The sequence below is a fragment of the Etheostoma spectabile genome, chromosome 5, assembly GCF_008692095.1.
Source record: "Etheostoma spectabile isolate EspeVRDwgs_2016 chromosome 5, UIUC_Espe_1.0, whole genome shotgun sequence".
NCBI classification, from domain to species: Eukaryota; Metazoa; Chordata; class Actinopteri; order Perciformes; family Percidae; genus Etheostoma; species Etheostoma spectabile.
This window is the reverse complement of record NC_045737.1, coordinates 24,578,332-24,604,347: the sequence shown is the minus strand read 5'-3', so window position 1 is coordinate 24,604,347 and position 26,016 is coordinate 24,578,332. Positions and strand designations below refer to the sequence as shown.

The 26,016-nt window shown below is 40.5% G+C and overlaps 1 protein-coding gene across 2 annotated transcripts in view; it reads left to right on the top strand.

Moving 5' to 3' along the window:
• The window catches only part of gapvd1 (GTPase activating protein and VPS9 domains 1), a 44,127-nt gene that overhangs the window by 12,469 nt on the left and 5,642 nt on the right, over positions 1–26,016 (top strand). For both annotated transcript variants that reach the window (XM_032516557.1, XM_032516558.1), the window contains exons 5-26: positions 1,106–1,189; positions 1,278–1,412; positions 2,247–2,439; positions 3,077–3,157; positions 4,252–4,275; positions 6,169–6,323; positions 6,648–6,777; positions 7,501–7,626; positions 7,878–8,051; positions 10,655–10,792; positions 13,539–13,673; positions 15,280–15,399; positions 16,096–16,173; positions 17,957–18,297; positions 19,069–19,156; positions 19,902–19,934; positions 20,649–20,717; positions 20,829–20,957; positions 22,029–22,155; positions 22,376–22,488; positions 23,522–23,681; positions 24,340–24,527. In XM_032516557.1, coding sequence (XP_032372448.1) covers positions 1,106–1,189; positions 1,278–1,412; positions 2,247–2,439; positions 3,077–3,157; positions 4,252–4,275; positions 6,169–6,323; positions 6,648–6,777; positions 7,501–7,626; positions 7,878–8,051; positions 10,655–10,792; positions 13,539–13,673; positions 15,280–15,399; positions 16,096–16,173; positions 17,957–18,297; positions 19,069–19,156; positions 19,902–19,934; positions 20,649–20,717; positions 20,829–20,957; positions 22,029–22,155; positions 22,376–22,488; positions 23,522–23,681; positions 24,340–24,527 — 2,821 coding nt within the window. The remainder of the gene's footprint in view (positions 1–1,105; positions 1,190–1,277; positions 1,413–2,246; positions 2,440–3,076; positions 3,158–4,251; positions 4,276–6,168; positions 6,324–6,647; positions 6,778–7,500; positions 7,627–7,877; positions 8,052–10,654; positions 10,793–13,538; positions 13,674–15,279; positions 15,400–16,095; positions 16,174–17,956; positions 18,298–19,068; positions 19,157–19,901; positions 19,935–20,648; positions 20,718–20,828; positions 20,958–22,028; positions 22,156–22,375; positions 22,489–23,521; positions 23,682–24,339; positions 24,528–26,016) is intronic.

Here is a 26,016-nt window from a genome sequence, read left to right as displayed (position 1 = left end):
CACCTCCTTCTCCATGCTTCACGGTGGGAACCAGGCATGAGGAATCCATCCAATCACATTTTCTCTGTCGCACAAAGACACAGCGGTTGGAACCAAAGTTCTCAAACTTGGGCTCATCAGACCAAAGCCCAGATTTCCACTGGTCTAATGTCCATTCCTTGTGTTTCTTGGCCCAAACAAATCTCTTCTGCTTGTTTCTTCTCCTTTAGCAGTAGTTTCCTAGCAGCTATTTGACCATGAAGGCCTGATTTGCGCAGTCTCCTCGTAACAGTTGTTCTAGAGATGTGTCTGCTGCTAGAACTTTGTGTGGTATTCATCTGGTCTCTAATTTGAGCTGTTGTTAACTTGCGATTTCTGAGGCTGGTGAATCAGATGAACTTATCCTCAGTAGCAGAGGTGACTCTTGGTCTTCCTTTCCTGGGGCTGTCCTCATGTGAGCCAGTTTCATTGTAGCGCTTGATGGTTTTTGCAACTGCACTTGGGGACACATTCAAAGCAATTTTCAGGACCGGCTGACCTTCATTTCTTAAATTAGTGATGGCCACTTGTTTCCCTTTACTTAGCTGATTGGTTCTTGCCATAAATGAATTCTAACAGTTTTCCAATACGGCTGTTGGCTGTGTATCATCCTGACTTCTGCACAACACAACTGATGGTCCCAACTCCACTAATAAGGCAAGAAATTCCACTAATTAACCCTGACAAGGCACACCTGTGAAGTGAAAACCATTTCAGTTGACTACCTCATGAATTCATTGAGATAACACCAAGGGTTTGCAGCACTATCAAAAAAGCAAAGGGTGGCTACTTTGAAGAAACTAGAATATATGACATGTTTTCAGTTATTTCACAGTTTTTTGTTAAGTACATACTGTAATTCCATAAGTGTTCATTCATAGTTTTGATGCCTTCTGTGATAATCTACTATGTAAATAGTCCTGAAAATAAAGGAAATGCATTGAATGAGAAGGTGTGTCCAAACATTTGGTCTGTACTGTAGGTGTTAAGTTAAAATAAAGTTAGTATCAATATCGAAATTATTTGAACCATACCAAGCCCTATTACAACAGTATAGATTGATATTGCATATTTCTGTGTTATACAGGTTGGGCAGCTTTTGCAGCAGTTGGCCATGGCCGATGATGATGCAGACCCAAGGCGGAAAAGCAGTTTGTCCAAATTTGATAAGGTGTGTGAACTATGGTGAAGTTACTTCCAGCCCAAGCGCAACGTATTTCTCCTCATACTAACTGACACTTCTTCCTCTCCGTTTGCAGAGTTGTGTAGCTGCCTTTCTGGATGTGGTGCTTGGAGGAAGAGCAGTCGAGACCCCACCCATGTCCTCAATGAACCTTCTAGAAGGCCTCAGTAGGACTGCGGTCTATATTACACATAATCAGCTGCTCATGCTGGTAGGCTTTTGCAATTGATATCGAAATGTGACATTAGCACACCATTTTTGAAAGTTTGATTAATTGTGTACCGCACAATGCTATTGTTAATTTTTCACGCAGTTTGTAGAACTGTTGAGCAAATGGCTTGCTCTTTCAGTCAGTGTTTACGGTTTTCTTGTGACCAATTGCCTTCGCAGCTTTTCTGCATTCGACACGTGTCATCTCTTGTTCTTAACCTATTGTCACAGTCCATTTTGCGGTGTTTACAAGTACATTACTAGCAGTTCAATTATGACTACTGTATGTAGATCACATTTAAAAAAAGGGAACTTCTAAAGGGAGTCACTTTCATTTGAATGTCAATAGTGGTATGTGAAAGCTTTTAATAGTTGAGTGACAAATTCTGTTCTTTAAGGAAATGTGCAAAAACAACCTACACACAGGATAAAATAGGCTAGCTAGATAGGTACTTTGACTTGCAGATGAGTCATTTACAAACAAAAGCAGACATGTGGCAAGAGGAAAAGCTTATTTATTAACTTAGCTCATGACTTTAGTGTTACTTCAGCATTTGTCAGGACATAAGGCAGCTCAAGTGCCTTTGGTTTATTTGTGTGTAATAGCTTGTGTGGCTTTTGTGTTGATTCTTTCCCTCCATTCATTACAGAATACCTTTTGTCATTGGACTCAAGCCATGCGTAATCAATACAGTTTGTACCAGGAACAGTTTAGGACTTTGGCGGGTGCAAACTTGTCATCTCACACCCTCCCTGAGAAAAACTGTTGACTTCTAATGATTGATTAATTGTGATGGTCTTGAGAATAAATGTGTCCCACTTCCTGCATACGTAGGTGGATTTTGTGCGGAATGTGATGGCTGGGGACCACCTTCGGGAGGAGGAACACATGGCTCTGGAAACCCTGCTTGCCAATGTGCCCCTGTCTCGAACTGTGAAGAGCAACAGTCTGGAGCTGACCCCCTCCAACACCCCCCAGCTCTCCCCGGCTACCACTCCTGCCAACAAGAAGAACAGACTCCCCATAGGTACCTACCTTCACAGCCTCCAAGCCTCTGTCTCCCTGTCACTTTTTAGAAAAAGAATATGTATCGATATGCTTAAAGTGATGCAACCTCTTGTAATTTTCACACGTGAGCATCTAAAGGAAATTTTGCTTTATAGGAATATCACAATTTGAAACAAGAACTTGAAGACATAAGTGTAATATTTTGCCTAATGAGAAGCAAAATAAACAAGTAGAGCTGAGTGGTGATGACAAGTGAAAAGGCCTGTGTTTTATAGGAAGCTAATGAGCGTCCTCTTAGCTTGTTATAAAGATAATTAGCGTGGCCTGGATTGAGGCTCAATTACAGAAATGACAACCAATTAAATTACCAAATATAAATGAACTCATTTTAATTGGAATGGATGGAAAAAAGATGCATACACTCCCTTCATTAGCATTCTCAAGACAAATGATGCTGTTGCAGCACCCCCTTAATTAGAAGTGAACCACTACTACACACTAGTTGCTACTCTGACAAAATGACATTTACACACACACACAATCTTGACTTGTTACTTGAAATACTTTGAAAAATTCTGAGATGTACTCTGCATTCTTTCACCGACTCCCTACTTTGTCCTTCTCCTTTTCCTCCTGTGCTGCCATTGAACGACCAGGACAACACTTAGCCGCTATAACGTCCTGGGACCCCACCACCACCGCTCTGTCTGCTCACATTCCATTAGTAACCCCTTTTGGTGGGTAGCCTGTTGCACGTGTTAGAGCTGGAGACAACCTAAACCATGCAGCTTTTCTTTCACTAAGTTGCGTGATAGCTAACTCTCATCCAGTCCATGCTCCTAGCTGAACAGTAAACCCCTCTCCCTCCTCCCCCCCCCCGGCTCAACCACTGTTACCTAGCTAGGGCTGGGTAGTGTTAAAAAATATTCAATACCGGTACCAATACAGGGTTTCCACGGGTCTTAAAAAGTCTCAAATTCAAAATCAAAATGTCCGTCCTTAAAAAATCTTTAATTCCAACGTCCATGTGACGCTTCCTCTAATGCTCATTGGAAGTTTTTTTTTTTGTTTTCTCTGGTGTAGTTCTTTCTTTCGCCAGTTCAAATAATATTTGCTGTAAATGTACAGATTATTAACACTCTGTCGCTTTTTTCCCTTCAATTTGAATACATTTATTTTACTTTGCAATTACTTTTATGACTCTGCATTTCGTATTACTTTTATGTTGTGATATACTGTAGGTCTTTAATTTTGTTCATAAAGGTCTTAAAAAGTCTTAAATTTGACTTGGTGACACCTGCACAGACCCTGCAATACTATTTCGATACTGGTTACTAAGCAATACTTTTTTGATACCAATTTTAAAAAAACAAAAAGAAGTTACAACACGACAACATTACACAATACGACAAATATTATTTTAATATTTTTCAGCTCCTACTACGTGAAACCAGTCTCGTAACGTAGAGTTTTTCCTGCGTGTCTCTACAACGTGTAATGTCAGACAGCCAATCACCAGCATTATATCTTAGTAGAAGCATGCTGTGTGCTTATTGGCTCACTGACTCTGATGAGATTTACTCCCTAGGCATTGAAAGTGGGTTTTAAATGAAGAGGGATTTTTTGATACTTGATGCTTCAGAGCCAGTATGGTTGGTGCCTAAAAAGTATTGAATTGGGTACCCAGCCCTACACATAGCAATGCTGTTGTCCATGTGCTCTCACCCTGCTGGCTTTGCCTTGCACAGTGCTTTGGCTCTTTATTGGAACCAAAATGTTATATCAACTCATTTTGTTCTTTTATTTTTCCACCTTTTGCTGCCTCATTCAGCGGATTATGGCTTTTCATTACCAGGTAGCGTGGGGAAAAAAACAACTCTATCTGCTGCTTTCCTCCCTCTAGTCTGTGCCTGAGTTGTGATCCAAAATAAAGAAGACACTAGTCTAGTTACTCCCCACAATGACGGTTGCTCTGTTATGGCGTAGTTGTGAACTCAATAGCACATATGGCATCCACTCATCTCTGAGAAAGTAAGGACAAAACTATTATATACAATTCAATTGCCAACATCAAAGATTGTGAGTGATTGTGTTGGCTCTTTGTGTTTGAAAATGAGGGCAGTTAGTGTTTCAGATCTCTTCTCAACTGAGATAATGTGTCTTCATTGAAGAATATGTAATTCAACTAGCAACCTTTTTCATGTTCTTCAAATGGTTCATTACATATTAATTAGGAGTGGGGAAAATAATTGATTCATAGATGCATTGTGAATTCTCTCTAGAACAATTCAATGCTCGATTCTGATAAGTTCTTCCTCTTCTTCTTCTTCTTATTTTTGTTTTGTTTAATGTGTTGATTTTCATTTGTAAGTTACTGTCTCCAGACATACTCAGGAAACATAGTGACTGAAAGAAGATGGGATAATGGACAACAACTTAGAGTTTAGGCAAGAGTGCAGAAAAAAAAAATGGCCAAAAGGAAAAAACAATTTTTGTACACACACAGGATCTAATAATACATACATAAAATAATTAAGCAAAACACAAGATCTAAGAAGCCAATTCTCCATCTTTAAACATGACAGAGCCTCTGACATGGAAGATTACTGTGAGAGAAGGTGACTTTCAAAGCATGTGTAAGGCTTAAGCATGGATTGAATCCAAAATAAAAACCCCAGTAGACAGAACATTTCATTAAAACTTGTGCAGTGTTTTATTAAGAAGAAAACACAGGATGAGTGTAATGTGGTTAAAGGTCTGGATGGCCTTTATGTAATTCTCTTGCAATGATTGGAAGCGAGTACCAGACATCCCATGCAAATCCAGAACCCTAGTGAAATTGTACGTAGTTGTATTCGTAATATGTCCAGTTGATGGAGCTGAAGTGCGTGCGTGCGTGCGTGCGTGCGTGCGTGCGTGCGTGCGTGCGTGCGTGCGTGCGGCATCTTTAGAGTGGTGTAAATGTCATGTTGCTTAAGTGTTTCATTGTGTCAGGCCGGCCATTTTAATGAAGCAACATTGTGAAAAAAAAGTCAGATGGTATTTCTCCACAGAGTTGCATGTTTCAGCACAAGACATACCAAATGATATCAAGAGTGAAATCCTTTTTCATGTTAATATTTCTATGTACAGTGTTTTAGAACTTCTATATACTAGCGTTACTAAAATCATTTTGTTCAAATAGTATTGTAGATAAAGCACATTTCATTTTCTAGACACATCGTCAGCAAAGCTGTTTATGCTCTTGCGTGCGTGTCCGTTTTCAGCTTAACCAATGAACAGTGGGAGTACCTTTTTCGGATATAATAAAAACTTAATTTTCATGCTCAAAGAAAACTACGCCTTTATTATTAACTAACTACCGCCTAACATCTAAATACAAAAGATAAACTCGTCTTTAATGTCACACCAGTGTATGGCTCCGTGAGCAAAAACTTGGAAATCATTCAAAAGGTAATTTTGACATTTCTGTGGGAAACTGATAAAGCCATTGTGACTTTTAGCACATTTGGTAGTGTATTGTTTATCACAGGCAACATATTGGTGTGACATTAAAAGATTAGAGTCTTGCTTGTCTAGTTTCAAGCTTTAGGCTAGAGCTGTTCATTTTCACAGAATTCCTGATTCCTGAACACTTTTAGGTTCAAAACATAGCAATACATGTTGTCATGAAGTGTCCTCTAAATGTAACAATCAGAAAATAACAGCGCTTTTCCTACTAATTCCCCTTCAACCCACCAACCAGCAGCGGCTCGAAGCCGAAGCCGTACCAACATCGCCCAGGAGGGGGAGGCAGAGGCCAGCTCCCAGGAGTCCCTGCAGGAGCTGATGCCAGAGGAGGTGCTGGTGATTTCACTAGGAACTGGTCCTCAGTCTGTCCCTGGGATGATGTCAGAGAATGAGGTAATGGGACTGGAATTAATGTACTCATTTGCAGGAGAGATGATGATGATGTGATAAATGTAATGCCATATATTTTTTTCCCTCTCAGTGAAGGGGAGTGAGGCTTCTTAGAGCCAGTGTCATGCATTTTCCAGTGTTTATGCAATGTTATGCAATTGATGAGAAACCCTCACATATATCTAACTCCCTGATCTAAATTTAACTGTCTCCTGATGTCTTTGGATGAGATAATGCCTGGAGCAAGAATGACTCATGGCAAAGCGCATTAGCAACCAAACATAAGTGTTTTGTATGTATGCCCTTCCTCTCTCTACTGTTCTGTAGGTTTTGAACCTGCAGATGGCTGATGGGGCCCAGGGGGACGGCCATGCTGATGATACTAAGCTGCATGGTAAACCAGACAAAACCCTGCGCTTCTCCCTCTGCAGTGACAACTTGGAAGGCATCTCAGAGGGTCAGTCTCCAGTCTAATTACACATAAAGCCAACTTTAACCCATTTTTAAATGCATGTTTACAAAATAATATCAGAAAACTTGCAATGTAAAAAGTTATGAAAATTGTTTTTTTATTTTGGGGGAAGAGTGTCATTGTGATTATGAATTAGTTTCCATCAGCGCATGTGGGTCGAGGGCGAGAAGGAGCACTTTTTGATTGATTTATTCAAAAAACGATGATAACAATAAACTGAACAGTAAATCTATAACACAGTCTCAATATACAAGTGATCATATACCACATACAGTAAATTCATATATTACATGTCTGAAAAGTTGGAGCATCGCCTTGTCTCTCTCTACAATTTTGCTCACACCATGAGTTGCATGCCAGACCCAACCCGACCCAACAATGGAGTTCACAAAGTACTTTGAAAAAGAAAAAGAGTACAGGTGTGCTATTCTGTCATGCAAGGTTAGGGTTAGTGACATTGAGTGAAGCGGAGGGATCACCCACTCCGCTCACATGCTTTGGTCTCAATTTACTTTTTTGACTGGAAAAAAGTAAACAAACTGAAAAAAGAGAAAATTATACAACTCACTTTGACACTCCAATATACATTTGAAAAATGTCACAAGGTCATAAGTACTTGTCTACAACAGCTGATTGAAAAACTGGCTGACCTAATTACCTTGTGTATGTTTTCATTTTTACATTCTCCCCCCCCCCCCCCCCCCTCAGGTCCGTCCAATCGTTCTAACTCTGTGTCTTCTCTGGACCTGGAGGGAGAGTCTGTCTCGGAGCTAGGAGCCGGGCCGTCAGGGAGCAACGGGGTGGAGGCTCTACAGCTTCTGGAGCATGAACAGGGTATGAGTGTGTGTGTGTGTGTGTGTGTGTGTGTGTGTTTCGGAATGCTGCCAAAAGTTTTCTTGTGCAAAGCAGCTATTTTGTATGTACTTGTGTCTGTATTTATTATTTATTTCTTATTTATGTTTAATAGGTATGTTTTTATATGTACGTGCCATTCACCAAGATAAAGTCCACGTAGGTGTAACTGGCGATGCCGATTCTGATATTCATGAGCAGGCCCTGTCTAACACCCTTTATGTCTTTCTCAGCCACCACTCAGGACAACCTGGATGACAAACTGCGCAAGTTTGAGATCAGAGACATGATGGGTCTGACAGATGACCGGGACATCTCCGAGACGGTCAGCGAAACCTGGAGCACCGACGTGCTCGGCAGTGACTTTGACCCCAACATGGATGAAGATCGGCTGCAGGAAATAGCAGGTGGGACATGGGACTTTACTGATCTGTATTTGCACACATTTCCTCCCTGCATCAGTAAGCAGAGTGATTGATCTACACAGTCTGTCATCATTGCATATTTTATGGGATGGATTTGCTGCACTTAGGGGTCCTCCTGACTGTTGATGAAGTAGATTTAGGGAAATGTCATCACCTTGTGGTATGTGGGAGAAATGGCATCAAAAGGCAATTGCACTTAAGTGCACATCATAAAATAATGTGTTACCTAATTGAGCTGAAAGTAATAACATAGGCCATATTCCTCTAGTTGTTTTTGGTGCACATGGTTTAATACAATGTTATGTGTTCTGTATTTAGGTGGATGTATAAAAAGTTGTTCTAAATTCAGTGCTTTATTGCTGTAATGCAATTTCCTGCCTCACTGCCAAACTTAACTTTTAAGTGATGCTCAGTTTGTTTTTATACTCTTGCGATCAAAGAAAAAACACTGAATAATATATTCATTGAATAATAATAGTGTTTGAGGATGAAGCAAAAAAATACCAATTTCATATGGTTTGTTTGTCTGTTTTTCTTTCTTCAATCTACTGCCACTGACTCCTAAATATGATTGCATATGCAAGTATCCTCTTAATTGATAAAATAATGCAGCGGATGCATACAAATAGAAAATAGACTCTATGGGCAAAACAAGTTATTTTCTACACGTCTCTGGGGTATATCCTGAAGTTAGCTGCCTTCATCGCATTGGCAGCATCTAATAAGTACATGGGTAATCATAATATGCTGATATATATATATATATATATATATATATATATATATATGATAAACATCTTCAGTAGATAGGGGAGTACAACTTCAGCCTCTGCACTCTGTTGAGCAATGAAGGAAAACCCGGGTTGTAAAAAAATTAAAAATAACCGGTTCATCTAATGTGAAAGAAGCTGTACAGTAGATGGAATATTTGAGTCTTCATGTTATCTTCCTGTCTCCTCTACCTCTGTCTTTTCCTTCACAGCCGTCCCCGTGCCTATCTCTCGCTCTCTCCTTCTGTCTCTCTGACATTCATTCAGTCCCCGCAGTCTTATTGACCTTGGTTCCTTCTCATTTGCATCCACCATTTTTCATTCCTCGGAATATGGCGTTGGGGGACTTTTCCATCATTAAGTGAATTCACAGCGATTTCCTTATGTGTTTTCTCCAAGGGATTGGGTTATGAGATGCACATTAAATATCCATTAATACCTCATTATCCCACTGATAAGATTACCATGATAATGAGGCAGAAATTCTAATTGTTTCACTTCTTGTTGTGCCACTCATTTAATCATCCACCTGAAAGACAAGTACTCTGCGCCCCTACCTTGAAGACTGTAAACACGGACAGCGGGATAGAAGCTCTCCCGCCGCCAGCAAGAGCCCTGCCCCCGCCAACATCAGTACGCACTGTTGCCTGGATGCTGGCATGTGTGCGCGCTCAAGGCGTGCATGCTTGCGTACGTGCGTGCGTGCGTGCGTGTGTGCCATGAAGTGGAAGCATGACATTCCAGGGGGCACGTCTACGACAGGTCGAATTTTTGGTTCTGAGGCCACTGACTCCCACTCACACCTGCTAGCTCCCTCCGCATTCTTCCGCCTTGTTAAGCCACGGCTTCTCAAATAGAGATGGAGGGACACGGTGCCGGGGAGGGGTGGGTGGGCGAAGCGGTAATTTGGTCGTGAGTAATGCTAGGCTTAATCAACGGCTCAAAGTCATGGCCCTGGAGGCCGGGGGCGGGGTGAGATATTACTATTAACCTCTGACCTTTTGCACAGTGGTATATGTGCCTGTGGGTCCCAGCAAACAATGCACGCGACCTCCAACTCTCGCTCTGTCTCTGAATCCCCATCCACACACCATTCAGAGAGTGTTTTTGCTTATCTCAGACCATTTTACAGTGTTGTTTGAAAGTCAGACCTGAAGGCATACTGTTAACGTGATGGAACAACCTTTAATTAAGATATTAACATGTGAGAGCAATGCATTCGGTGCCGTATAGTGCTGAAACAGTTACTTGCTAAATCGTTTGTGGGTCGAATAGAGACCAAACCCTTATGGAGTGGTCATTTCAGTTATTAATCAGGCGACAAGGTCCCAGCTTACATATGGGTGAATTCCTCTCTTTTTATATAGATTTAAATTAAATATTTCTGAGTTTTGAAGTGTATTTCAGTCGCAACAAATTTTGAAATTTATTATTTTAAATCTTGCATTTGAAGATTTAAATTTTTCTTTGGGCTCTCAGAAGAAATAGAAAAAAAATAGAAATAGAAAAAAAATAATTTATAGACTAAAAAAGTATGATATGTTGTAGGCATCATTTCTGTAGTGGCACTCTCAACTTTACATGTTGCTCATATTACAAACATCTGAATAATTTAGTAGAACTAATTACAGAATATGATTCAAAACCAGTGCCATAACAACACATAAAGGCTGGGTAAAGGACAAAAAGGTGCCTTCTAGATGACTTTGCAACTATAGAGTTGACTTCTTACTTTTTCTGACCAAAAAAAAAAGAGAAGCTGCTTCATGCTGTGGAAGGAGGTTAACTCTCTGTGTCTGCGTCTGTGCTTTTCAGGGGCCGCTGCGGAGAACATGCTCGGCAGCCTGCTGTGTCTTCCTGGCTCGGGTTCAGTGCTGCTGGACCCCTACGGCTCCACCATCTCGGAGACCACAAGTGAGGCATGGAGCGTGGAAGTCCTCCCCAGTGACTCAGGTAGGGAGCCAGGTTGGTTTTGTTTCAGTGATTTGCTTTGGCGATCTCCTTGATTCCTACACTTCTTCTCCACGATGTCTCAAATAGGGAGAGGACGATATGCTTTTGTCCCAATTACATTCTTTCCCAATACATGGGTGCCGATTCGATCAGTATTGGGATTTTTTATTTATTGCAATTTTAGAAGTATTGCGATTCGATAGTATTGATTATTGCAATTTTCTTTTCCTTCTTTAAAAAAAACAAGACAATACAATTAATACATATCATGAGACATTTCTCAAAACTATGTCGGTCAGTCTGTTGAACATTTATTTAATTTGTAAAGAAGTACATAACATGGATCATATTTAGGTGAATCATTGGTAAAAAAGTCTAGGGAAAAGAATCAATTTGAAAAATCGTCACAAAAACAAAAAAATCACGATACATACATGAATGGATTTTCTTTTCAAACCCCTTGGTCTGAAATGTGTGTATGCATACATATTTATGTTTTTTTGATACAGTGGGGGGTTGGGACACCAGGTGTGGTTTGCACGGCATTCCATACCAAACGATGTGTGCGTGCATCTGTCATCATATTTGTGTGCACTAGCCTGTCTTTCAGGGCAGATCTGCGTGTGCCAGTAAAAGGTTTCCTTAGAGGGACTATCAGGTGTGTTTGCACCTGTGGTGGAGCGGTGGGGGGAAGCGCAAGGACAGCAGCTGTCCTCCATCACTTTACACATGGCGTCAGGTTTTTATCTGGCTAGACTGAACAGTGCAGTGCTCTGAGGCTGGTGTATGCTGTATAGTCGCACTGGGTATCCGTCTACGTTTAGTTGTCAGCAGTGGTGGAATTATCTAAGTACATTTACTCAAGTATTACACTTAAGTACAATCTTGACGTACTTGTACTTTACTGAAGCTTTCTTTTCATGCTACTTTTCACTTCTGCGCCGCTACATTTCAAAAGGAAATATTGTACATTTTACTCCTCTACATTCATTTGACAGCTCTAGTTACTTTACAAATTAAGATTTCTGCACACAAAAATCATGTAGTTTGTAAAATCTGAGGTTTTATTTTAAATTAAACTATCCAACAATATACAGGCCTGCAAGTAAAGCTGAAATGATTAGGCAATACAACACAGGACTGTTTTCATAATTTCAGTATGTTAAATATGAGGATTTAACCCTAACCCCTCCATTGAATTCTTTTACTTTTAATACTTTAAGTACATTTTCCTGATGATACTTTCGTATTTTTACTTCAATGCAGGACTTTAACTTGGAACAGACTGTTTTTACCATGTGGTATTAGTACTTTTACTAAGTATAGGATCTGAATACTTCCACCACTGGTTGTCAGTGCCAAATCCAAACGCATACACAATCTTATGAATCCTAGATTATATTCTCTTCATGTGTTCTCGCAAATTGAACATGCAGACTAAACCTTTTTATTAATGAGACATTGAAAACCAGTGTTTTGGGAAAATCAGTAGAGTGCTTTATTAAAGGTGTTAAGTGTTTCTTTGAAAAGCCTTGGCCTTATGTTAATTGAGGTAGTACACCATTTCAGTATGTGCGGTGCAGAAATGACATGCATGAGTGTCTTGATTGCTTTCTGTTCCGTTTGCTGCCCCTGTTCTGCTCGGTAATAGCGCGATCGGAGGCTCGCACAGCGTACAACGCTTGTTTCATGGCTAGGCAGCAGAAAACTACACTCTGAAGAGCACTTCACCAACACATTATTACTAACGAGCATGCAAATTAGTACTGCAGTTAGTATGGAGCCTCTGGGTTCGGCCCAACAGCTCCATTGGGCAGCCAAAGAATTGGGCGTACTAGCTTTACGGTTTGGTTTGGCTATCATAAGACATGATAATGTATGCTTTGTTTGATTTCATGCATATGTGCACACTTGGTTTCCCAATGATTGTAACAGAGGGGAGGGTGGGCGGGGGGTGCAGAGAGAGAATGACCATCATCTGTTGCAAACTGCCACGAGTACAGTAGAATTATTATTAGTTTCTTTTAAATGTATCCATACTTGAAGTAAGAAAAATACACATTCTTGTTAGGGCTGGGAAATGTGTGTAGATATTAATAAATGAGACTAGATATCATCTTCAATTTTGCATATCGTCATAGGACACAAGTGTTCCCAGTTTTAAAGGGTACAGTAAAATTGTGTCATTTTCTGAACTTACCAGGCTTTTCTAGCTGTTCTAGTATTTGTATCTACATTACTGATGACTTTTTATTAAAATGTCATTGTGTCAGTATTTAAGATGGTGATTAGATGGAAATATTTTGATGTGAAACCTACTTATTGTTGGATTGTATTGGATGCCACAAACTCTCTGCTTTCATACCTTTGTTCGCAGAGCCCACAGGTCCACCGATCTAGTCTAAATTAAATAAGTCCCCTTTGCGCTGGGCCTTCAACCTAAGACGATAAAGTGCAGGGAACTATAGCGATAATTTGCCTTTACCCACTCAGTCATTATATCCACATTAGTGGTGATTATTTATGAGCAATCTCATTGTATTCATATTTTGTGCAAGCACCAATACACCAATAATCAACCCTACAATTTCGCTGCAATTTTGAAATTATTATATCTGGTCATAAATATGGATTTTCTCCATATCACCCGGCTCTAACTCTTGTCTTGGATGTCTTCTATTTTTTTATTAAAATATGATTAAAAAAATAAAATAAAAAATAAAAATATTTTTTGGACCACTTCCAGAAGCCCCGGACCTGAAACAGGAGGAGCGCCTGCAGGAGCTGGAGAGCTGCTCCGGGGTTGGCAGTACGTCCGATGACACAGAGGTGCGAGAGGTCAGCTCCAGACCCAGCACACCCGGCCTCAGTGTTGTCTCAGGTATAGATTCAGCCTCCTTCCCACTGCCTAGCATCTACTCTGTTTGTCTAGGTTCTCTCTCTCTCTCTCTCTCTCTCTCTCTCTCTCTCTCTCTCTCTCTCTCTCTCTCTCTCTCTCTCTCTCTCTCTCTCTCTCTCTCTCTCTTCACGTGTCCACTGTCAAGCTTTGTTTCCCCACTTATCATTTATTGTCTATGGGAGCACTGCATTGCAATGCATTCTGGTAGCGTCGCAGGGACTTTGGAGAAGCAGGGCGTTGAGTCGCCCGCTCCTTGTTGAATCCAGGTTATTTTATGCAAAGGAGGAGCATCCAGCTCTGACTTGCTGCCCCTCTCAACAAAACACATGGAAATCTTTTTAACTGACTGTTTGTTGATCTGAAAATAGTGATTCGGCAACTCCATAGCTTATTTATTGCTTAAAATGTTTTCAGAAACACATTTTGGTGAGCTATTTTTGTGAAATGAGAGTTTTATCAAGCAAGCCGCAATTACGGTCCGTTTTAAAATTCTGCCCATGAAACGTTCGTCCAATCAGGTGCAGCCTTTGCGGCTGTAGAAGGGTGTAGCCAGCTTCCTTTGCTTGTCAGTGGTCAGTGAAGAGAAACTGATAACTGGGTAAACCCAGCCCGATTTGCTGGTGATTTGATTTTGCCCTACAGCTCAGGCTAGATACCTGTACATTTATCTATCCTGCTTCCGTTTCTGCGTGGACTGATCACAAACTGTCTCATCCACCTGTCGCGCTATTGTTTGGTTTAACACGATGACGATGGAGAAGCCATGGTAAGCACCGCTTCTTGTTTACATTCAACATTCTGGCCGCCGAAGCACAGCAATCCGTTGATGCTGCTGTCGCTGCTACGTTGATTGGTTGAAGGACTATCCAATTGCGTACAGAGTCATTTGAACAGTGCCAGTTGGTCACGCCCCTTGTGCAGTATAAAAGACAGAGCAGGCTTCCCAGACTAATGTTCAATCTTAAAAGATTATAAAAAAGAAAACACCTATATGGACACATACCATTAGTCCCTTTTTGAAAAAGGGCTAAATTGACTTCTGGTTAAAAAAACTTTCTCACCCTGCTTGATTCTGTGTAGAGCGGTCATGTTGCTGGGAGGGTTGTTAACCAGTATAATGGGGTCAGTGTGAATGTGTGTGTATGGCAGAGGTTTTTATTTGCTGGTTGTCTTTTCCCTGGGCTCAGGTGGACACACCATGTTGACACGCATGAAGTAGTATCCTAGATTAGGAAGCCAGGGGTGATGTCCGTGGCTTAGCTCACAGGAAAACGTCCCGTGGGACCCGCCCGATGGATAGTCTGCATCTGATGATCATTCTTACCTGTGTCTTTCTCTCCTTTGGGACCTTACACTACCAATTTAGAGTTCCCAGGGGGTTCCCTGATCTGAGAGAGAGCATACAGTATAGTAAAGAGAAAAAAATTCCCCTTTTGTTTGAGAAGACATTGAGCATGCTGGCTCTGTTTTATTTGACAAGCCAAAGTATTTGTTTTATTTTTGTACATTTTTGTAGTGCAGAGATGAATTTGAGTTGCTTTTGTCCTGAATGTCAACACAACTGTCGTTGTCCCCCCAAACGCTGCAGGCATTAGTGCAACCTCAGAAGACATCCCCAACAAGATCGAGGACCTGCGGTCAGAGTGCAGCTCAGACTTTGGAGGGAAGGACTCTGTGACCAGTCCAGATGGGGAGGAGTCAGGCCACGGTAGGAGAGTGTCACATCCCAGCTAGCCATCCGTCCAGTGTGTGTCTGGTCTAAACAGCATCAGCCACAGCTATCAATCCCTGTCACTTCCACAGCTGCCAAGCCTAATCACTCTTCTAGTTCTCGGCAGCTGTAATTGTTGCATAAAATTGTTGTGTAAAGTGAAGTATTCCTCGTTAGCCTGGCAGGGGAATCATCAGGCTATTATGTTTTTTTACTTAAAGTTAGGGCTGCACAAATAAGTCGTAATTGTATCGAAACCGCAATATATGGACTAGTGCAAAATCCAAATTGCAGGGGGGGGTGCTGGGGATGCAATATTTGTTTAAGGAAAAATTTGTGTTAATCCACTCTGAATTAAGTGTTGTGGAGACGTCCTCATCTACAAATTGTATCCTACAGACTGACGAAAGAAGAAAAAAATCTTTGTTCGGTACAGGTCCTTGCAAAAATCACACCATAATTATTTAATTTGTTGTTTTTCAATGAAAAATGAAAATAATACAAAAATGATCATTCCCTCCAAAATCCTGAATCACATGCAGTCGCAATATCGGTCAAAAATAATTGCAATTAAATATTTTTATGTTATCATTTTCTTTTCTTTTTTTCAATAACATGCCAGTTACACTTGTGGTTCAGTTGTTAATTTAGTAAATGTTCCTAATTGTCTTGTGTCCTCTTGTGTTTTTACAGGAGCACATCATCTGACATCTCCACCCTCACAGACCGATTCCTTACTGGCCATGTTTGATCCCCTCTCTTCCGCTGAAGGTAATTTGCACTCCCAGAATGCTCTTCAGCCAATCGGAGGAAAGAAACGAGTTATCATTAAATCCCTCCCTAATGTTGCGGTCTCACAGAACAGCTTGAGCTCTGTGGAATTATCCAAAAGAGTGTCTGTGCCCCTCGCCTATGCCTTACCCCAATTACTGGTCATATTAGAAGTGAACATTAACTGTCATTTCATTTGGCCCATTTAGTGTCCCAAATGATTCTTCAGTCTTTGTTCCTGAGCATTTCTTTTGTTTGTAGAACAGGTTTGAAATGGTGTGTGCGAGAGGAATGGTCGTGGCTTTGTGTCTGTGGCAAGGTGAAGGGATGACAGGTTGAGAGACCTCACCCCAGGCACTTTGGCACTGTCCTCTCGTCCCACTGTGCTCATGGCACCAGGCTGCCATTGGAAGCTTTTCAGGAGAGAGAGTCTACCCTTGGAACAGGTGGCCTACCTATACCTAGGGCTCATCTCCCACTAACATCTCTCTTTAGCACTCTCACCACTTTGGAGCAGTTTTTTTTCCTTCTATTGGCTTTATATTGTTTAGCTACTCTGTAGAAACGGGTGAGATTTTGTGGTACGAAACTACTAGTTCCTAGTAGCTTCCAGAAAAGTTCACTTGAAACTACAGTTGAAACTGTAGGGCTGCTCGATAGATGGGTAAAAATCATAATCACAATTATTTTTTGGTCAATGTGAAAATCACGATAATTCAACACGATTACTCATTGACTTTTGGAAAGATGTTGTATTTACTGACCCTAAAAAATAGTGAAACATTTAAACAAATCAGTAGGGAAAACACCTTGAACTGTGAAATTTTCCTTCATGCTTTAGAATAGAACTTTTTTTCCACCTTCAGAACATGAGACAAAACAAGAGTTTACTAGCAAAATGTGCTAAATAATTGTTTTTTTCTCAAGGACATTGTTTTTGTGATCGCTAGGTGCCAAAATTGGAATGGCGATTAGAATTGGATTTAAAAAAACGATATTTACTCAGGGAAGTCTTTGTGTATAAAGTTAGATTTGTTTCTTTATTACATGTGAGAGAAAAAGTTATCACACGGATACCAAAAGCATTTTATGAGAGAGAAAAAAAATTGAGAGAAAAAGTGTTCATACCGATAGCGAAAAATAATATTTGAGACTTGAATTTTTTTTAAAATTATTTCTGAGAAAACAAAACTCTTAAAATACTTTTTTAAACTCTCAAATACATATTTTTTTCTATCTGTGTGAAAAAAAATTCTTTAAAAAAAAAAAGTGTTTCTCTCAGAACGTGATAGGAACGTGGCCCCACCCGTGACAATATTTTCACAGCAACAGAAAAATCCTGAGACAAGAGCAAAAAATTGCATCAGGATCAAATACTTAGGTTTTGAAAGCGAGAAGAGAAACGTTTTGAGAGAAACACTTTTTTTTTGAGAATGCTTTTTACACTGATAGCAAAAAATATGTATTTGAGAGTTCTATTTATTTGTTATTGGTATGAAAACTATTTCTCTCAAATATTTTTTTTTCTCTCATTAAATGCTCTTTTGCTATCCGTGTGATAACTTTCTCTCAAACATTCTTTTATTCTTCTCTCAGATGATTTTTTTTCTTGCATGTAATAAAGAAACAAATCTAGCTTCATATTTGTGGAACCTGAGTGATGAACTGGAAAGCAAGTAACCTAAAGATGAAAGAGAAAACAAAGTGCTCAGGTATATTTAAATATTAGCCATTTTGTTTTTTTCTCCCAAATGTACCTTTATGTTCTCTTTTATTTCCTCAGGCTCCACTGGAACAATAGTAAGGCCCAAAGTGCACTACGCCAGGCCCCCTCACCCTCCCCCCGATCCTCCCATCCCTGAAGCCAGCGCACTGGGCCCGGAGACGCGGCACTCTCTCTTCACGCCCCACTGCCTGGCCCAGGCCGAGCTGGAGCACACCAAGCAGCGCCACTCCTTCCCCGACAGGCTGGTCCGGAGCCGCAGCTCCGACATCGTGTGCCCAGGCCGCCGACCCACTAGTGACCCCGGCCTTAACCGGCGGGTCGCGGTGGAAGAGCGCGACCCTGCCGGGGCCTTCTTAGGACCGTCCTCGTCTCCCAGCAAGGACTCCCTCAAAGGAGAGGTAACCAGAAACACTCTCAGACTGAGACAGTCATATTTTTGACTAATGCTGCTGAGAAACGGCTCTAAAAATAAAGAAAGAAAATCTTTTCAGCTTTTGTCTGTAATCACGTTAAGGCTGCACAATTTGGATTAAAAAAAAATCATACTGCGTTGGGATTTACAATACTGACATAACGATTGCAATTGTGATATAGTATCATGAGTTTACTTCATAATCATGCAGTAAACAATTCACTAAAATTTTGAAATGTGGATCTTTTAACATAGAAAGTTAAACGAGCATACATGAACAAAAATGTGCAATGTTTTTTAAATAACTCCATATTTTAGAAAATGAAATAACAATAATGCAAATTCTTATTTAATTAATAAATTTTGTATGCCCTTATAAACAATGACCTTCAAGATGGGTGTGCCATAATAACTGTGTTGAGCGACGAGCGGTGTCGGAGATCAGTGTAGCGGCTGTGTAAGTGAAAAGAGATCGCAAAGACAATGTTAAGTGAGTTAAAAGTAAATGCCAACCTTCTTAAGCCACGATGGCTTCCCCTGTTGTTAAAACTGTCGTTAAAGTGAATGGTATTACAGAGTGGAAACTGCAGTGCACACACAGTGTCACGCACACAGCACACCTTTTTCTTTGTCTAAATCACACAATGTTTGCGGTTATGCATTCGCACAGAGCGACATTGCCATTAGATTCATTGTGCAGCCCCAAATAATGTACTTGCTACGGTCTTAAGTCTGTTTTTGTAATGACCGTCCACAGGTAGAGGACAGGAAAGACAGCGATGACGAGAAGTCTGATCGCAACAGACCATGGTGGAAGAAACGTTTTGTGTCTGCCATTCCCAAAGGTAAGGAAAGAAAACACTTGGTCATCTTTCGGATGCCCCCAATTTCTAAACAGAAATATGAACTTTTATAAATTTTAAAAGCGATCTGATTGATTTTCAGCTTTCCTTTTTGTTTTTTGTTGCATGGGGGAAAAAAGTGCTTAATCACAACCGACAGGAAATATCACAATCAATATCACTTTAAAGAGCAGATTGAAAGCCAATTCATAATGTGAGAAAGAAAATGATGATCCATGTTGTCCACTCCTCCATTGCTGATGTTTCAGTTGTAAAATCATGTTTCTTGTTGTTTGAAGTTACCTCAGAGACGCGTCCGGTCCTTTTTTCCCCCTCTCACGTCTCACTGACTGCAGATTTATATAGACTTTTCGAAGCTAATCAGTCATCAGAGGCGCTTTAGCTTTGTAGATTGTACGGCCGTAGCCCTCCCAGCAGTGCTGTCAGCCAGCAGCTAATGGTCATTAGATAGACCTTTCTGTCATCATCGCTGATAGATGACACATCTCTTTGTTGCAGTTGTACTCTCCAACCATCTCTCATACATCTGTCTGGGAAATAATGAGCTGTGCCCACACAGAATGACTGCTTATAACTCTTTGAGATAATGATGTTTCTTAAGTAAACATTCAATTGATGTTCGGAAAATGGAGCACTGCATGGTGACGCACAGTTGTCAGTTATCCGGCAGAGCAAGCGGCAGCCCGTGTGTGAAAGGCCAACCCCCTGTCTGTTGTGTCCCTCACAGTGCTGTATTGGACGGCTGAGAGTGACGTCCCAGGTAACGCTTCCACGCTGTCATCATTGTGCTGGCTTCACTGCTGGAGCCAGCGGCTGCGCGCCCCCATGCTGCTTTTTGTAGATGCCGCCTTATAGAGCTGTAGAGCTGTGATGTGACATGGTTGTGCTGAGTTCACTCCTCAACCATGCATCCGTTTTATCACCCACACCTTATCCGTGTTCTCTTTTCTTATTTTTCTTTTTTTGCTACAGTTATCATTTAACTGTATGGAGAATACAGAATATCAATGTAGATACTCCACCCAGTGTTTCCTGTGTGTGTCATTAAATTGTAAACCCCCCGTGTCTCTCTTGTTTGTCCTGTTTGCACCCTTGTGTTAATAGGATAAGCATCAGTGGGCTTATTTCCATCTATATCGACTGGAGTTTCTATAATGACTTACAGCGGGCCTTTTGTGATATTCTGCTATGAACCAGTGTTTTAGTTCACCATTTTAATATTCTTTTGCTTTTTGTTTTTCTTTAGTAAAGTTCCACACTAGACTTTTTGTGTTAATGTGTGATACCATACATCCTACATTGTGATTTATTTTAGTCTCAATACAAACCATGAAAAGAAAGGAAGAAAAAAAAAAAAAACGAATTCCCCAAAGATTGGCCCAAGCGGCTGTCAGCAGGCAACTCATGATCAGCTTGTCATCCAGCGATAGTGAAAGTGGTGTCAGTCCACTAATGCCGTTTCTGTCCTCTACAGCTCCCATAGCTGCCTTTCGAAAAAGGGACAAGCAGGAGAAAGACGACATCCCGGAGCGTGTCCCCCAAGGTGCGTCCTGTTTTGGTTCAATTAACACTCCTAATTGGGGACACAATATGGATATCTATTAAGCCAGCTTTTATTTGAATGCATCTTGTGTGTGTTTGTTGGGTTTATCAGATGACCCGATGCCCAGACAGAGCTCTCAAGCACAGGCAGCTGAAGACATCCTGGACAAGTACAGGAACATCAAGAGGACGAGCCCGAGTGATGGAGCAACAGGTGGAGCTTCTTACGATGGTACAGGAGGTCAGGGAGAGCCCTTTTATTTTCTCTTTTTATATACATTATCTACAGCATATATAGTACAGGCCAAAAGTTTGGACACACCTTCTCATTCAATGTGTTTTCTGAAGGCATCTAAACTATTAATGAACACGTGGAATTATGTACTTAACAAAAAAGTGGGAAATTACTGAAAACATGTCTTATATTCTAGTTTCTTTAAGGTAGCCACCCTTTGCTCTGATGCGTTGCACACTCTTGGCTGATTCACGCAGTCTCCTCTTAACAGTTGTTCTAGAGATGTGTTTGCTGCTAGAACTCTGTGTGGTATTCATCTGGTCTCTAAGTTGAGCTGTTGTTAACTTGCTATTTCTGAGGCTGGTGACTAGGATGAACTTATCCTCAGCAGCAGAGGTGACTCTTGGTCTTCCTTTCCTGGGGCGGTCCTCATGTGAACCAGTTTCGTTGTAGCGCTTGATGGTTTTTGTGACTGCACTTGGGGACACATTCTGGACTGACTGACCATCATTTCTTAAAGTAATGATGGCCACTCGTTTGTCTTTACTTAGCTGATTGGTTCTTGCCATAAATGAATTCTAACAGTTGTCCAATAGGGCTGTTGGCTGTGTATCAACCTGACTTCTGCACAACACAACTGATGGTCCCAACTCCATTAATAAGGCAAGAAATTCCACTAATTAACCCTGACAAGGCAGGAAGTGAAAACCATTTTCAGGTGACTACCTCATGAAGCTCATTGAGAGAACACCAAGGGTTTGTAGCGCAATCAAAAAAGCAAAGGTTGGTTACTTTGAAGAAACTAGAATATAACACGTTTTGAGTTGTTTTTTGTAACGTACATAATTCCATTTGTGTTCATCCATAGTTTTGATGCCTTCAGTGATAATCTACAATGTAAATAGTCATGAAAATAAAGGAAACGCATTGAATGAGAAGATGTGTCCAAACTTATATATATATATACACACACACACACACACACACTCTCACACACACACACACACACACACACACACTTAAGTAAAAGCAGTAAAAAAAACATTGCCATTTGCCTGTTTTTGTTCATGTTGACAGATCTTTGTGTTGAGGACAGCGTGCACGACTCCCCTAGAGAAGATGCTCTGCAGAACATTTCTGCAGACGACCTCCCAGACTCAGCCAGCCAGACAGCACAGCAGCATGACTGCAAGTTCTCTTTCAGGTCAGAAAAACCACAAAGGACCAATTTACAATCAATCACACAACACTTATCTAGTTCTTAATAGATATTCTTAACCATTGCTGTTAATTAAATATGTGTTTGTGCATGTCATGTATTATAATAATATAATATTGTGCAACTACAACACAGAGTTTCCCTTCGGGGATCAATAAAGTATTTCTGATTCTGATTCTGATTCTGATGTCCGTCTGTCTTCCAGTGATGCAAAGAAGAAGTTGAGGTTGGCATTGTGTTCTGCAGACTCGGTGGCTCTGCCCATCATGGTTCCTGCAACGACACGAAACGGGCTGCCTGACCACATGGACTCTGAAGGTAGGCAGGCCATCTGTGTTAAATCCATCACTTATTAGGAAACCATCCCCATCCACACAAGTTTTTGCCCCGGTAGCAGAACTAATCTCGGCCCATTTTAACACGTCTGACAGTTCCTGTCACATGACCATTTGCATGCACTGGGCATGCGTGTACCAGTGTACACAGGAAGCAGAGTGTTTGACGTTAATCTGCGGTTGAAAATCACGGATGTAAAAGTTGAAAATACTTGGGAGAAAAAAAACAGTAGTGGTGAAAAGTAAGACAGAGGATGTATTTGCTTGGATCAACAACGAGGTGGAACTGTTACTGAAAGAAATGCAGGCCTAACAGATATGTCCGGTGGACATGCATCAATGTTTCCAAAGGTCTCCATTTCTGGCCATCCAGACTACAAAGCAACTCTGGAGTTTTTAAACCAAAACCTGTGAATCAGTGTTTCCAAATGTCTCCCATTTAGGGGCTTCTTTAGAGTTAGAATGCACTCATTTAGAGCTCTTGTTAAAGTTTGTACAATCTACTAGACTTTTGGTATCTTTATGACACCTCTCCATGGGGAGCAGGGTACAAGCCCTAAATGTTGGCAAGCATCCAATCTGCTGAAAGTGTTCTTAAGCGAGACACTAAATCTGCATCACCTTCACCTTCTGACTCGCCTTCCAAGGTTTGGGGCAAGGTTGAGAGAGTGGGAGATGTTAAATGAGAATTCCCATATGGTGTCAGTGCAATATCCCATTGTTAAACCATCCTATATATTCAAAATTCTTGTGTAACCCTAGAGATTAGTATTGGTCCAACATTTTATCTACAAAATATACATTTTCTGATGCCGCACAAAGTAAAGGCAGACCTGTTAGGCCTTTCCACCTTCACATCAGGACAACAGATATAATCAAATGACATTCTGTAAAAACAGTAAACCATAGGACTCCATCTTTGTGGCCATCAGTCCCGTTGTCATGTGGAGGCAGCAGGTTGATCAGATTACAGCAGTATTGTCTAATGACGTCTCTCTGTCGCCCCTGTCTCTCAGAAAATTTGATCGTCTGCTTCCTGAAGATTCAGCTAGCAGAGGCCATCAACCTGCAGGACAAGAACCAGATGGCCCAGATCCAGGAGACCACTCGCTGCGTCGGCCGCTTCGACCCACGCACCTGCAGGAAGCTGCTTGCTGCCATCGCCGAGGATTACAGGTAACCATGGAGACCTGGAGGGTCGATGCAACCACTCCATGGGTCTTTCACTCAGTAGGTCTGGGACGATATGTGTTTGTCCCGATTTGATTCTTTCACGATACACGGCTACCGATTCGATTTGTATTGCGTTTTTGTATTTTTATTTTTAAAATAGCAATTTTAGAAGTTTTGCAATTCGACAGTATTGAATACTGCCATTTTCTTTTCCTTCTAAGTTGAGTATTACACTTCTAGAGACAATTTATCATGAGACATTTCTAAAAACTAATAGTTTTCTAAGAAGAATGCACATCACATGTCAGTCAGTCAGTCTGACATTAATTTGATTTGTTAAAGAAGTACATAGCATGGATTTTCTGCTTTCGCTCTGTTTGCTTTGAACGGATATGGTGTAGTCCCCGGCGGTGCATTATAAACAGAAAATATAGATAGGTTAATCATTGGTAAAAAATAAATAAAAATATTTATTATAGAAATCGTCCCCAAAATCAATTTACGATACAAACGATTTTTGATTTTTCTTGTTTGTTTTCCCACCTCACTTGGTTATCTTTTCATTTTTTAATGCATAATTTTGTTTTAGGCATATACAGAGATGTAGCCATCTATAAAGTGGCAATAATAGAATACCAATGTCTGTGTGTGTTTCCTTCAGAAAGCGAGCACCGTACATAGCTTATCTAACCCGGTGTCGCCAGGGCCTGCAGACGTCCCAGGCCCACCTGGAGAGGCTCCTCCAGAGGGTGCTCCGAGACAAGGAGGTGGCCAACCGCTACTTCACCACCGTGTGTGTCCGCCTCCTTTTGGAACACATGGAGGCCAAGATGCTTGACTTCATTAAAGGTATTTATCTCTACTTTTTAAGACATAAGAGGCTTTATTTTCATATTATGAACACAACAACAGAACAAACACTACAAATGTAGTAAAAAGACAGGTTAAATAGGAGCAAGAAGTGTATATTTAGTGGAATATATATTTATCCTGGTAAAATTGCAAACTTAATGAAACCATTTATGTATTAAGTCTGAGATATATGCTTTTTGTCCATATTTGATTCTTTCACAATACATGTGTGCCTATTCAATTTGTATTGCGGTTTTCATTTATTGCAATTCTAGAAGTATTGATTATTGCAATTTTTCTTTTCCTTTTTTAACAAAAAGAAAAGTTGAATAATTCACTTTTAGAGACAATGTATCATGAGACATTTCTAAAAGTTGATGTTATCTAAGAAGAATAAACATTAGGGGTGATCCGAGTATCCGGCTGAAACGAGTATCAGGTACGGATAAAGCACTTTTGCCGAGGACAAGTATTATACGAGTAATATGAGTCAATATCCGTGCTCGGATTGAATACAACTCCTCAACTCACACACACACACACACACACACACCACCACACACACACACCACAACACGTACCTGGTGTGGAAATAATAAAAAAAAAGAACCAAAAAAAAAAAAAATCACACTGATCATAAAAAAATAAAAAGTTTAAAAAAAAAAGTTATATTGAGTATGAAAACTCTTGTTCATTACATTTCACTTCATAATTGCAACCGCATGTGTTGTTGTCATTTGTAAAAAAAAGTACATAAGTAGGGCTACACGATTATGGCCAAAATGATAATCACGATTATTTTGATCAATATTGTGATAACGATTAATTATCACGATTATTTGTTGATTTTAACCAAAACATATTTTGTCACATAGGCTATTTATAACTGCTTTCACATCCATATTATGCTACATTCTTCTTATGTTGAAGTTGTATGTTGTATAGACATACAGCTGCAACACATGTAAATAAAAATTAACTATCTATTTTTTTTTTTTTTTATGTATCTTTGAGAAAGCTCCTTCACTTGTTTTAACAATAACTGATTAAAAGAGCTAGGGAGAGAGGGAGTACGATGGACGTACTCACAGAGTGACGGCTGACTCATTATGAATGGGTCCAGCACGGGTCAAATGGCCGATCAGCGGAGTTACACACGTTGTGTGTATGAAATGTCTGTATCGTCACTGCACTCCGTCTCACACGCTATTACTCTACAAACTGAAGTTGGTTGCATCCAATAACTTCTTCTGTGTTTTTTGCGGTGGCGGACGCAATAGCAGAGTTACCAGTGGAAACACTGGTACAAACAGAGTTACAAAATGTTGCGTTTACTAGTAAACTGGTGAACCTTGAGACCAATGTATTGCTATCTGTTGAATTTTCCTCACGTTACTCTGTCCTCTGTAACTGTCTACATCTAGAAACTAAGCTGCGCAGTGGAGGGAACAACTCTGACTGGCACATGATCAGACAGTGGTTTACG